This window comes from Saccoglossus kowalevskii, chromosome 12 (genome assembly GCF_978046115.1).
Source record: "Saccoglossus kowalevskii chromosome 12, keSacKowa6.1, whole genome shotgun sequence".
NCBI lineage: Eukaryota > Metazoa > Hemichordata > Enteropneusta > Harrimaniidae > Saccoglossus > Saccoglossus kowalevskii.
This window is the reverse complement of record NC_140652.1, coordinates 36683785-36699267: the sequence shown is the minus strand read 5'-3', so window position 1 is coordinate 36699267 and position 15483 is coordinate 36683785. Positions and strand designations below refer to the sequence as shown.

The following is a 15483-nucleotide window of genomic DNA, read 5'->3' as shown; positions in this document are numbered from 1 at the left end:
ACTAGGTTTGATGTAAAAACTATATTTAATAAAATGATATTGCCACTAGGTTTGATGTAAAAACTACATTTAATAAAATGATATTGCCACTAGGTTTGATGTAAAAACTATATTTAATAAAATGATATTGCCACTAGGTTTGATGTAAAAACTACATTTAATAAAATGATATTGCCACTAGGTAAAAACTACTGAAAATTTCTGAAATGATGTAAGTAAAAGTATTATAATACAACGTTTATGCATGTGATTTCCTAATTTGACCTCAAACCTTTAAACATATATAAACTTCTCCACAATACTAGTAATTTGCACCGTAATAAATTTATACAATCTAGCTGGGATAAGGACTTCAAAAAACACATTATTTTTATACATCACTTTAAATACTACTACATGTAGTATGGTTTTATGAATGGCTTATTTTTCAACAGGCAAGGATAAGCACTGTGGAAACTCTTGTCTGTTACTGTCTTGAATAAAGTTTTTATTGGAATGATCGAACATTGATCATTTATTCCGATAGTTTACTCCATACTGTGCATATTTATCCAGTTACCTTACATGCTTGACACACCCAAGTACAAAATATATTGTGACTTGTAGATTAAACTAAACCATACAGTCCAGTCTGGACATAACATCCAAGCTGGCTTTGCTTTTTCACATAAAACTTGCAAGTTTTAAAATTAATCTCATTGTCATCAATAATTTAAACTTATTATTTATAATATTTACCAATGTTACTAATGAGAAATATAGTCAGGTAGATTACTATGCATAACTCAGATATGTGAATATTTTGATAGCAAGCAAAGCCACTTTAAAGCAAGCTGTATTGTATGTGTATACATTTTAAATATGTAATGTACATTCATAACACATTTCTTGTCGTCTATTGCACTCATAACATATGATAATATTAATTATGACTAGGTTAACACACTTTCATCTGAAAGCTATAAAGCTAGCTAGAATGAACTAGTTAAGGTAGAGATGCAGTTTACCTGACAGGTATTTTAATTAGTTAATTAGGAAACCAAGATGACCTCCCTTGTCCACAAAACTATATATTTTCGGAAAGCTTATTGTATGAATTTTAAAGTTTTGTTAGTATTTTATTTTTATGGACACTGTAGTTTGAAATATGCACAAAAATGTGCTTTTTTGGTCAAAAGTGATTTAAAAAAATTGGCTTCTAAACCATGCTTCTGTTTCCTGTCAAAATTGGTTTATGGGTACATCTGTTTACTATGAAGAAATCGCCGTCTTGAAAACTGTCTACCAGTTGTCAATTTTGTAGGGCAGCAGCTCAAATTTCGGCGTTTTGAAGATAAACACATTGTCAATCAATTGTGAAAATTTCAAAACAAAAGGTCAAAGCGTCTAGGAGCTATTTTTTTTAAAGTTCTGGAATGTGCACTAAAAAGAAGCTGAGATATTTGCTAATTTGCATAACAATTCACTTAGTAAGAAGTTTGCTAATGCTCATAATTAAAATGGCTGTTACAGTTTCAAATTTAAATGTATTATCGTTTTGTAAAAAGTTAAATACAGTGCATAATATGGAGATCCCGTCTTTTCTTTTTTTCACCATGTTTTTTTTTTATTAATTATTTACAGCCATGCTAAATCTTGCTAAGCATTCAAAAGAGATAATTTTGCACCTGTTATCTATATTTTAAAATCGTCTTTTGAGTATGTTCCACTATTCACAATTCTACGAAATTTGAACAGTCTATAGCCAAGACTTTTTGGATAATAAAAAGCAAAAAAAAAATTTCACTCCCAAGTGCCCATGAACCTGCATCTCTACCTTAAAACAGTGTTAGGAGCAGCGATGTGCCAGTACTTTACTGCTATCATTTTTGGTCCTAATTTTATTGTACATATGAAACTATGTATATGCATTGGTGAGTAGTGTTGCCACAACCACATACTACAGTGTTTACGCTGACATGGCTATCAACAAAGAAACTTATACCCACATTATTTTGTCCTTTATAGTGTATCCAGGGTTGTGCATTTATTTTGTTTTTAATAGTGTTTACTTTATCCTGGTAGTTAGTATGCTGTCATCCCTATAATGTGACATGTCTCATCTCATTTTACCCAACTAGACATGCAAGTATACCATCTAATACTGCACACTATGCATTCATACAATAACACTCTGGAAACAAGACTCTTGAAGTAACTCTCAAATTAACAAATTTGTCTGAGTACAACTGACCTTTTACTGCAGCCAGGACAGTGATCCCTTTCTCCATTTCTGGTCACTGGTCACATTATCCCACTCTCTCTTCCTGCTCATTGCCCACTTAATATACCAACAATAGCAGTTCTCTTTCTGGTCTTAACACAATTTCTTTTCTAAATTCATTTTCCAAATTCATTTTTCAGTATTTTATTCATTCACACATGTAGCTTACTTGTAAGGTTGAGTGTAACTGTCATTAAAGTTAATTAAAATAAAATATCTAAACAATGTACAATGTTGCATGCTATCTAGACAAAATTTGAAAGTGTTAACAAATTAATACAAAAAAAAAGTGTCCGTTGAACATTAAAAGTCATGTGGGAGGGGATGTAGATAGGATAAGTTTATGGCTACAACAGTGAGGGATTCTGCAGTCGGATCTCAAATGTTTTACCTGAATTATAGTCTTTAAACGCTTTAAAATTGTCAAGTGTTTTTATTATGTTCAGGTTTTATTTTAATTATGGCAAATAATCGCTGATGACTTACTATTAAAATGTATGTTGTAGATGTGTTCTTAAATCTCAGTATGTTTGCTAAGTGTTATTTTATGCAGCCAAGACATTGCCATTCCTCCTTGCATGGAAATAATAAAATGTATAGTCATTGAATAATTAACATAGTTACTATGGTTAATGATTTGATGTTGTTGTCAGGGTGGATTGGTGGATACCAAATGTTTCTCACATATTTGGACTGCATGGTTAGTTGAAAATTTGGGGTTACCCAAACTATTTGAATTCACAATTTATAAGCATTTTTCAATTCAAAAGAGCTTCCTACCTAGTAGGGGTTAACACTTTAAGAAAATAATTATGATTAAATTGTGGCAATTTGCTTTGTGTTTTAACCCTTCATTTTTGCTAGCTTAAGCCAGCTTGAGCTGTTATGCTCTGATAAAAGGCTGTTGTGTTAATGAGGTAATAATTTCATCTTATTGGACATGATACTAATAAATAATATTAGTATTTGTTACTAACCTACTTGTCAGCTATGATACCAACCACACATAGCCTTTTCTTTTGTACCATGATTCATGGCTGTATAAGCTCACCTCAAGTGGCAATTGTGAAACATTTTATTTGATTGGAGCATAAAATCACTTTTAGGTCATGAATCTACACCAATGCAGATCTGTTATTTTCTGGTTACTATGGTTACAAAAACTACCCACAATTCCTGGTCTTGTTATAGATCCTTCCCTACCCATAATTTAATGGTGAATGCTTTTGAACTTTGGTCTTTAATGATCTGACAGGTGTATTCTGTAAATACCAATATTATAATATATGTATTAATAAAATGATTAACAATATGTTCAGGAACAATCTGGTAATCACTACTAGGATTAAATTCTAAGTTTTGGTACACTTGTATATTATGTGAATCAATTTATAAAATTTGTGATGATCAATTGTGAGTGAATGATGAATGTCAACTCTCTCGTATTATCCAAACCTGTTATACAATGTTAGGATTTCCTCTGACTGTATAGGGTACTTAGCTGACTGGATTTCTTTGATGTTTACGTTATGGTTTTATCTTATATTGTTCTCAAATCCTATGTAAAAATATATGGTCACCTCTACTTTTCACACGAACACAGGTAAAACAGCCATAAAAATGGTGATTTTCAAATCATTTACCCTTGGTTTCTATGGTAGAAAGTTTTCAAAATATTTCAACATATTTTAGGGTATACATATAATGAAAAAAATATGTTGTTAGTACATTCTGATGATTATTGTTCACTTTATATGAAATAAAGTTTTAACATAGCTTTCTATAGCTTTCTCCAAAAAAACCCCCAAAAAACCATAAAAAGTTGATGATATGTTTCAAAATCAATAATTATCCAATGCTCTTGAAACAAGAAATTATTTTGCCTCTATTTCATTGGTTGAATACTCGCAATCTACCTTATATCTCCTGAAACTAAACAGTTTATATTAGGATATAAGACAGTTTTAAAGATATCCTAAATTATATCAGTATTTCAATTGCCTGAATGCATTGTTTTGATTAAAACATGTTTTTAATTATGCAAGCCATGGTTAAATAGATGGTTAATAAGGCACAGACAGGCTAAATCCTGTATGTTAGAATAAGGCACAGACAGGCTAAATCCTGTATGTTAATAAGGCACAGACAGGCTAAATCCTGTATGTTAATAAGGCACAGACAGGCTAAATCCTGTATGTTAATAAGGCACAGACAGGCTAAATCCTGTATGTTAATAAGGCACAGACAGGCTAAATCCTGTATGTTAATAAGGCACAGACAGGCTAAATCCTGTTCTTGACTGAAATATGAAAAAATTATTATTTTGCATTACAGACATTATAAACAAAAAATATGATTCCTATTTTTGAATAAAAAATGATAAATGAGAAAATAAATTCATCTGAATTATACAAACTTCACCAAAACAATGCGTGTTGACTGCATGACAACAGTACAGTGGAAACTATTGATCAGTGCAGTGGTTGATTGAACTCTGTACATTCTATCCTCATAATACCTTGTACATATTCCCCAACCTAATTCCTGATTTATTTGTAAGCCTGGAGTAAGACTCTGACACCTATTATTGAACTAATCGAGTGCTATAATTCTGAAAGAATCTTTTCCAACTCTATATAATAATTGTATAAGAATTTGATTGATTGATTCCTATTGCAAATGTATATTATTAATTCAAATGAATTTTCACACAGATTATACATGTATATCCTACCTGACTGAAAGAAATAAAACAACTGATGTGTTTTCTGAATAATGTTGTACTCCAACTCTATATATGTAATTATCAATTAAATACATTGATTCCTGTTATTGCATGAAATAATTTAAATAATTTTTTTCTGAACGTCAAAACTTTTTACTAGAAGTTTGATGATTTAATATATATAATACACATACACATGTATTGTATCTTGTAAATGTCCTTGCTGTCAGAGGTCAACCTTTGAATTGAATCTAAAAGTCTTTATTAAGTTTGAAGTTGTCCTTTTAGTCGTTGTTGCCAGGAGTTCCATTCATACAATCTAACCCTTGTTGAGATTGTCAAAGAGAACAGGAATGCCTTTGTACTATAAAAGACTAAATGTAATGTTCAAGTCAATTTTGTTGGCAGTACGTGAATACCTGATGTTATTTTTCATTCACTCGGGTAACACCCCCCCTCCCTCATATATATGATTCACATGTACCGAGTAGTTCATATAGGGATAAGCATTTAATGTAAAAAATAGACGAAAAGCTATGTATCAGTATTTAATGTGAAGCAGTTTCCATTAAGGTCTGAAATGTACACCAGACTTTTTTAGCCACTACATGTATATGTCTCTTTTTTTAGTTCCGTTGTCGACTTCTTCTTGGAAACTACAAGTCTGAATGCTTTGATACTTGGTGTATATGTAACTTGGGTAGACCTCTCTTAGATTTGTTCATTTCGTGATGATATCTTCAATTCTCTAATTTTGGTGAATATTTTTGTAATTTTTGGTAAAAAGTGATATTTTCTACTTCTTGTTAAAAACCGCAAGTCCAATTGCTTTGATATTACATATATAGGTACTACATGTGGACCTGTCCCAGATTTGTTCATTTCATGATCATATCTTCAATTCTCTAATTTTGGTGAATATTTTTGTAATTTTCAGTAAAAAGTGATATTTTCAATACCCCAGACCATTCGTCCCGGTGTTATCGCTATCGCCACACGAGACTCCAGCTTGTCTCCTATACAATTTTCCTTCCGCCCACTTAATTTTAATATTCATATGACCTTTGCACTGACATCGATAGCCAATCGCATTCGACCGCGGACGTCACTCTAAATAAACAACTGAATAAATTAATATACCATATTTGGAAGATAGCGGGTAAATTCAACGTTGTTGGTGTGTTCCTTCGGGTTCCGAAGTCGCACGAAACGAGTTCATGTTCCGTTATCTTTCGCAAGTAAAACAGGTCGATATGTATTAAACATGGCATTTGTTTTCTTGTTTTAACCCCCTTATTACGCAAGCTTCCATCGAAGTGGTGTTTTTTTCGACGATTTGTGGCATGTTGCAAAACGAACGAAACATTGCGGCATTCTTAGCGGTGGATAAGGGATCGACTATGTCGTCACATTTATGTCTCGTTTGAAAGAGAATAAACAACCGCTCAGAAAAATATGTTGCTAATATTTAAGTGCGGTGCCTTGAAATCGCCTGCCCGACGTCCAAATTTCAAAAGGATGTTCGATTTGCAATGACGACCGTTCATATGTACTAGGCGACGTTACTAATTACTACTAGGGTCGGTGTTTGCATTAAGAATTATAGAACAAAAGATCAGCAATGCGGTGCTTTTGTTGGCGATTTTGTCAAAGGGAATATTGATAAAATGTTGCAAAACAGAATCGCGAGTTGGGTGAAAAATTGCGCCGGCGGCATTCTCAGCGATGGCGACACCCGAGAAACACCGTGTCACGGTGCATTCGTGCATCAGTACACCGAAGAAATACATACATATTGTTGCGGACGACTATTGTAGACTGTGTTCGTGTAGTGTAGTCTTCGAGTTTGTGGACAGTTAAAGTCGTGTGTGAATTTATTCAAGCCAGGAAAAGCAGGAGGGATAACTTATGGAAATCGTCTTTCCAATTTGATCCAGTGCGACGTTGTGAAAGGAGCGACTCTGTCGTCTCATCTATGTCTAGTTTGTAAGAGAAAGATTGATAGCGCAGAAAAATCCGCCAATAATGTAAAACAGTGGCGTGAAATTGTCAGTCATTCTAATATCTCCCAACCTGTGAACGAAAGGGTTAAGCGTGCTGCCTTGAAATCGCCTGCCAAAACTAAAATGGCGCGTGTCACGTGACTTTGTTTACTAAAGATAGCGTGGGCGTTTGATTGACACTCAACTCATTAGTATTCCACCAATCACAGCTACATCTACTTTCTGGATGTGCGCAGTCAAATTGTATAGGAGACAAGCTGGAGTCTCGTGTGGCGATAGCGATAACACCGGGACGAATGGTCTGGGGTATATTTTCAACTTCTTGTTAAAAACCACTAGTCTGAGTGCTTTGATACTATACATATAGATACCTCAGGTAAACCTCTCTCAGATTTGTTCATTTCATGATGATATTTTCAATTATATAATTTTATGATTATTTTTGGAATTTTTGGTAAAAAGTATCATTTTCGAATTCTTGTTGAAAACAGCATTTTCTTTGATACTATACCTATTGTTCATTTTCTAATTATATCTTCAGTTCTTTAATTGAAATGTGTATAGCTACCAGCGGAGCTATCTCAGCTGTTAGGCTGCTTATTTAGAATTTATAGGTTGACTCATTGGTGTGTCTTTGTATAATAAATCAATATTGTACATCTGTCACCGTAACACCATAAGTTACAGCGTGCCATAATTATGCAGTATTTTACGGGGTATTTTCATCCTACCATATTAGGAAATGTGAATTCAAATTATGAAATGATTACGCACGTAAACAAACATGGCTTCCACCAGAGTTTGACCGGACTCCACACAAAGAAGGAAAAGATGTATAATAATATAAGTTATTACAACAATGACTCAAATTATGCACTCAGACTGTATGCAGTGCATCTACCTCTGCTGCACGCAGGTCGATACTCCAGCTGTACTGTCTTCGTGAATACTTTAAGGTATTCTCGTAATAATCTTATATTACATGTGCATCTAGTATGTGTTAGTTGTGTTTAGTATAACGCAAGGAGAATTAAAAACCACAATTATGCATGACATTTATAGTACTGAAGACAGTATTAATTTACTGTAAAACATGTCTTTTTTGCGAGCATATCTTTTTAGCAAATTTAGCGAGAGAAATGATTTGCTAATTCGAGATGTCGCTAATGACTTTATTATAAATTCAAAATGGCCAAGGCTTGGGGATTTGTATACAGTAATCCGGAACATAAAAATCTGGGGCGCTTCATAATTACACTTGACAGTTTTTCTTTGTTTTTATGGAGGTGATAACTGCGCATTTGTTTTGGCACGCAACAGACAAGTATTGTGAAACAGGAAATCAACAATGACAAGAGAGATTCGCTAAATCAATATTTCGCTATTACGTCATTTTACCACAATTCGCTAAAATTGCATGTCGCTTTTTCAACATGTTTTACAGTATTTGATAACTGTCACAATATACATGTACATCTGCTTTTCAATGAGTACATGTATAACTTACAATTATCTATTAGATTTAATTATTGACAAGTTAGTCATTCAAAATTCCAAGGGCTTAGGTTTTGTCGACAATGAACAGAATATAATGCATCTTGATGCGTTTACATAAAAGTTTGGTTAAGCTCTAACTTTACTGTATATTTAAAACAACTATGCTATTCTAATCAAATGTAAATACATAGCGTATTAACTAATTCAGAATAATCTGTTGATTGTTAGAAAATTTCATTTATTATATGAAATTTATACTAATTTATACATGTAATTACGCACATTAATTTGAAAAGTAACAAAATATTTTTCAACTTGCTGGTGAAAAAAGAATAGTTTGTGTTTGATAAATAGGGAATTACATGTATATGCTAGAACAGGTGTTTCTATGGTCATATTGTATTAATTAGATTATTAGATCAATAATTAACTGTTTAGATTTGTAATTATCAAAGTTTTAAATCAATATCAGACAGGCTGGGACTTGGTATAGTCATAGTCAAGATTAATGATATCAGAAATCTGGTCTAATATCGATCTCAAAATTAGATAATTATCAAGTTTTAACTCAGTATTAGGCAGCGTGAAACTTCATTCAGTTTGTTTTATCAGATAAAAGAATATGCAGTATCCAACATTTTTGGCAAAATTGCAAGGAAATTAATGAAGTTTACTTGTATATTGTTTCCAGAGATCAAACTTTCAAATGATCAGGTTAATTAAACATTCATTTTTTTTTTGTTCCAGGTCTTCCACCATGATTCGTAATGTTCCATTGAGTCGACGACACAACGATTCATTCTGTGTTACTGGTCCAACATTGCTTAAAACTAAAACTGTACCATTCCATACAAGGCCATTTCTTTGGGACCCAGTACAGAGAGCCCAAACATCACTCTTACTTGAGTAAGTATCACCTTATTGAGTACAGTCAAGTTTTGAATCATATCTGATACATGTATAGTGTACTGTATTTAATTTTCAGTTGATGCATTGCATTTGATGTGGGTTCCTGGTGAAAAAAAAAAGATATAGATCTGCAATGAGTGACCATCCAATATTGTATTAAATAAATGAGTATATCGTGTTTAACAAATACAATAAACACCAAATTTAGATATACTATTTATCACATATATGCATTTCAAGCTGTTTTGCCAGCAAACTAACACTAGAATCGTTATTTTTTAGTTTGTATGCTCATCATGGAGCATACAAGGTCTTTCCTTGAATTTGTCTAGCAACTAGTTCATAAGCTGCGATTAAACAATATATTAATTAATTTTTGGAACAATTTATGGAGAAATATGGGCAAAATTTTTACCTAAATTGAGGTCTAGTTTTATCAGTGGTCTTCGCATATCTTTAACATTAAATCAGTAAACAGTAGTGGCAGTTCAGTGAAGAAAACAAGCTTCATGTGTTAAACACGATAAGTTGGGAGAGGTAAAAATGGCAAAATCCTCAAATACGATTTAAAATAAAATTTACATATGATATGGATGAATACATGAATCTATTATTGGTATATAGCAAGACATTCAGATTTGTAATATTTCAAACAGTTTTTACAAAAATTATTAATTTGTCATTAAATGAGGTATGTTTTGGTATTTTAGGCAGTGACTAGTTGGTGAAGCCACAATTTCAATTTGTTTGCAAGGACCAATCAGGTTTGCCATTCAAGGGTGTAATATTGAAAAATACTATATGACTTAATGTCACTGCTAATTGCATAGTACATGTGATAACTATGATAATTAAGTTATTATGAGAATACACCAAAGTATGCAAAGTATAGGTCCTGCATTGACTTAGGTCGTTACATGTCGGTCAATATATTCACATTATTATAATATTTATACAAAAACAATAGAATTTACCTATACATAAAATAACGCATGTTCAAAAGTGTTACTGACACCTTTGAATGTCCTTCCTTCCTTGGAAATTGTGCGTCACATTTACGTCACATTTGAACAATTAATTTCCTATGTTTACTTCAGGCACACTTGATTTGTAATTTTCGGCTTTCATTAAATCATTACTACAAGCAAGGAAAATATGAGTAAGGTTATCATGAGAATATCGCAAAAGTATGCATTCAGGCAGTAAGGTATCACAATCTCTGTACTGCTTCCATGCATACTTGCTGCATGTTTTCTCGTAATCACCTCATAATATGCATCCCTCATTTGTATCTAGGCCAGACTTTTTTTATTCCTTGTTTCTCAAGTTTTCATAAGGCAACTTTTTTGAGGAGGGCGAAAAATAAATAAAATTAATTCTTTTTTTCCATTAGATTTGTGTGATTCTCAAAGAATTGTAAGTGAGATCATTGATCAGATAGAAGAAATAAAATAAAATTTTATTCCATGTATAACTTTGTTTCTCATCTGCGCGAGACTTTGGTACTTTGATCATGATACTCCCATGAAAATGCAGCTTGTTATGCGGCGGGCGTTAAAAAAATGAAGATAAAAATAATATTTTTTTGCACTTACAAGTGCGCGAGAAATTATGCTGAAATAAAATTTTATTTTTATTTCATTTTTGGCTCCTGTTCATTCCGCGGGTTCGCGAAACAAGGAATTATAAAAGTCTGGCCTTACAAAAACAAGTCTTGTCTTTTGAACATTGCTGTGTGTCTTGAACACAGTAATGCAAGTGATTTATGTAGCTACTCTGTTGAAATCTCTTGAAAATAGTATGAATTATAAAAGTGAAAATATCTCTTGTTGGTGTTGCTTTGTGTGAATGATGTCAATTTAGAAACAACTCAGGAATCTGTAAACAATCACTTCATCTGTACCCCATATGTGATATCCTCATCCTCAACAGTCATTGACAACAATAATGAAATCCCAAAAGCAATGTCCTGTATTACATTTACCCTGATGGCTAGTTGGTAGTCCACATATTTAGAAACAGTGAAATTATAACATGTTTTGTTTCAATAGACCAAGTCAGAGGAATAAGTTTAAAGAAGAAGAGAATCTTTTAGAGGAAGTAAGAGGATTGAAAAGAAAACGTGAAGTGATACCACACAGAATAGAATATGGTGATCTAACTGTGGGGGGAATTAATACCAGATTAAATGAAAGGTACGTTAAAAATGCATTCATCTAATTGTATCCTAACACATCCTGCCTACAAATACAGTTGAATATAAAGGTAAAGAGAAGTTTTTAACCTACCAGAGGGTTGACATTACATCCATGTGTGTTCAATAAATTAATAATCTTACCCACACACATATGCTAAGTATAGGATACACACAAGAATGAAACTATACTTTTAATGACCCTCAAACAAAATTACATGTTTTAACCAGAAATGAGTAATTACATGACTGATATAGTGTGTCTTTTTGTCTTGTTTGTCAGCACCTTTTGTATTGCATCATACATGTATGAGGAGTTTTAACTGTGATCTTATCCTGAGTTAAACTTTAGATACAGTATACAACCCTAAAATACCCTAAAATGTGTGCTGTATGTTTGTTCCATATCAATATACTGTCATCCTTATTTCTTGTTGCTGTACAAGGCTTCAATACTTGAATCATTTGGTACTCTTCAGAATACTATAACCTCATCTTATTTCAATAAAGACAAAGTTGTGTGAATTTGTTTAGTTCACGAACATATCTCGATTTTGTAACTAGTTTTCTTAATTATGTTATCTGTGACCCTTAGACCATCAAATTAAATTATTTTTTTTACCTTTTTTAAAAATAATCTGCTTTTTAAAAAATTGTTTTAAAAAATCCAAAATTTAATTAATTAATTAAATTACATATAATTATTGTAAATGTTGTACAGCAATTGGGGCATTAGGCAGGAAGCCATAATGAATTTTTCTAAATTTAGTTTTCTTTAATTTTCATAAATAGGAAATATTTCTGGAAATAACATGTCAAAAGTTTATAAACTAATAGTAATCAAAAAAAATCCTTCATTCTTGTAATCAGTCTAAAGTATTTTTAAAAATGTATTCATTAAAGTTTAAGACTTGTTCATTTCGCAAGAGATATGTATATACTGCAAAAGACAAAAATGAACTTGAATTTGAAGTCACGATGACTTTTGCAAAACTATTTTTTCACTCATTTTTTTAAGTCATCATCCATAGCAAAAATTACAGTACATCTACAGCTAAAAAACAACTTTTTTTTTCACACAGAATGGATTATGGAGAAGAACTTCAAAAAATCAAAGCATTGCCCCAAATACCACCACAGTGCCAGGAACTTTATACAGGGAGAGGAATTAAATTACCACCGTGAGTATGACCTGCTCACCCCTAATTCTGTAGAATGGACTATCCCTTCTACAACCAAACAATGGGACTGTTCCATGATACAAGGAATTCTGGGGTGATAAGGTTACACTTTGGTATGATTTACTCTCTTGTTTTCCGTGGAGTAGATTGCAGTGGAGTTTCAAGTTTTCTGATTGCTGTTCTCTTCTATGTGCTTTTTATTTTCAAAAGTTTTTGTCTAAAAAATATCTAATTTTTTCTTGCATGCTTGAAATGCACTTCTGCCACTTTTTCAATATATTCGGATCATGTTAATCAGTAATTTCATATTTTTTTAATATCACATTTTTGTCAAAATATTGGGAAACATGCTTGCCTGTCCAGCATGCCCATTGTTCCAGCAAAATTAAATTGTAAAATCTTTTGACCAAGCAGCAAGACCTTGCAAGTCGCTTTGAAAGAAACATTTATTGGGAAATGAGCACAGCATTGTACAAGCAAACAACACCGCTAACGCTGCTGCTGAATACTCGCAGAGGGCGCTCTAACTTGAAACTCTGCTGTTTGACATCTACAGAAAACAATGGGACTAAACCATTGATTCATGGGGGTGTGAAGGTTTGTCTGATTGTCATGCCTGCTAACCCAACACGTTAAATGTTTTCCTGGTAACTGTAAAATAAAAATTTGCCTTTTACCTTATAGTTGTTCACTTTCATTAGTTGTACTGTAATTATAATTCCCATTATGTGTTACTTTTATTTGTAATAAACTACTACATGTATTATGTAAGTATAACATGACTTGCAAAAGGCAACCATCTTCAATATTAATGTGTGCAGCAAATACCGGTAATTGTTTTCTGAAATTAATATTTCTAAAAAACTGGCGGAAGATGCAATTTGTTGTAGCCATGGCAATGCTGATATGATGATTGTTGTATCAGTTGCTTATTATTTTTCAGTATGTTTGTTGCATCATATCATTGAATTTGTGTGCCCTTGATAATACACCCTTGGATTTCCTTCACCTTTCCTTTTTAGAAATACATAAAAGCACTATGTAATGCTGTATAATTGTGTGAAAACGATAATCCTACATAACCTGTTTTACAAACACACCTACATACTTAAAATGTACTTTGCATGATAGAAAACAATTGATAGTGAAGGTAGATCCTATTTATAAATAAAGACATCCAGACAGTTAATGATAGCCAATTAAGTGCTGCGGTCATTGTAAATTGTGTTTTTGAATTTGTGAAGCCATGTTGAAGACATTATGATATAATGACTCACTCGAACTAATGTGTTGCAGCAACTGTGACACTACCAAAGACATTGCGATGAAATGACTGTGATCCTTTCAAACGTGTCATGTTGCATTGACTGCAGCCTGTTAATTGTGTTTATGGAAACTTCTATATAATAATTGGGATGGTTGGTAATTTCTAAGATTATATTTTGTCATATACATTAGCAGTTCTGGTGAGGAGTCAAGAAATTTGAATAAAAAATATGCTTAGTTTCATGGAGCCCAAAATGATTTTATTGAACTGAAAATCTTGAATATTAATAAGAAGTTTGGAGACCAAATTTTATTTCTTGAGATTCAAAAATTTAATAAATGGAATAGTTTAGCAACTTTTACTGTATTATTTTATGATACAGATAAGATAGTGATATAGATTGTTTATTCTTGTTTATTTACCATGCCATTTATTGTTACAGAAGCCACTCATCCAATCGGCAACCACTCACAAAAATTGTTTCTGCACCAATGCCTGCTTTGCGCAAGACGGCATCATTTGCCGTGCAAACTGAGGACCCAATGCTCCAAGAACGAGAAGACAAACAGGAACATTTTAAAGTACAGCCTCCCGCAAAGATCAAGAGACAGTCTTCAATTGTCAGGAAGTCGGTGAAACGGAAAGACAGCATAAGTTTGAAACCTGAAAAAGAACCCAAAACTCAGATGGAGAATGAACACATGGAAGATGATGAAATTCCTAAAGAACCAAGGTGTTTATTTCTGTGAATATCATTAACCACATAACAGCCACCATAATTAGCATGACTACCACATAACTTCTATGAAAGCCAAATAAATACTACAAAACTTGATTGCCACAAAACAGCCACAAAACTACATATTACCGATAGCCACTATAGTTTCATGACTACCACATAGCAGCTACCATAGTTGTCATGACTACCACATAGCAGCTACCATAGTTGGCATGACTACCACATAGCAGCTACCATAGTTGGCATGACTACCACATAACTTCTATGACAGCCACATGAATAGCACATAACAGCCACATGACTACCACATAGCAGCTACCATAGTTGGCATGACTACCACATAACTTCTATGACAGCCACATGAATAGCACATAACAGCCACATGACTACCACATAGCAGCTACCATAGTTGGCATGACTACCACATAACTTCTATGACAGCCACATGAATAGCACATAACAGCCACATGACTACCACATAGCAGCTACCATAGTTGGCATGACTACCACATAACTTCTATGACAGCCACATGAATAGCACATAACAGCCACATGACTACCACATAGCAGCTACCATAGTTGGCATGACTACCACATAACTTCTATGACAGCCACATGAATAGCACATAACAGCCACATGACTACCACATAGCAGCTACCATAGTTGGCATGACTACCACATAACTTCTATGACAGCCACATGAA

At 33.0% G+C, this 15483-nt stretch overlaps 1 protein-coding gene across 2 annotated transcripts in view; it reads left to right on the top strand.

Moving 5' to 3' along the window:
* LOC102808831 (uncharacterized) overlaps positions 1-15483 on the top strand; it is a 68859-nt gene that overhangs the window by 27110 nt on the left and 26266 nt on the right. The window contains exons 3-6 of one of the 2 annotated variants that reach the window (XM_085506642.1): positions 9236-9394; positions 11449-11592; positions 12674-12772; positions 14482-14772. In XM_085506642.1, the coding sequence (XP_085362768.1) occupies positions 9236-9394; positions 11449-11592; positions 12674-12772; positions 14482-14772 (693 nt within the window). The remainder of the gene's footprint in view (positions 1-9235; positions 9395-11448; positions 11593-12673; positions 12773-14481; positions 14773-15483) is intronic. The other variant, XM_085506643.1, reaches the window with a different exon arrangement.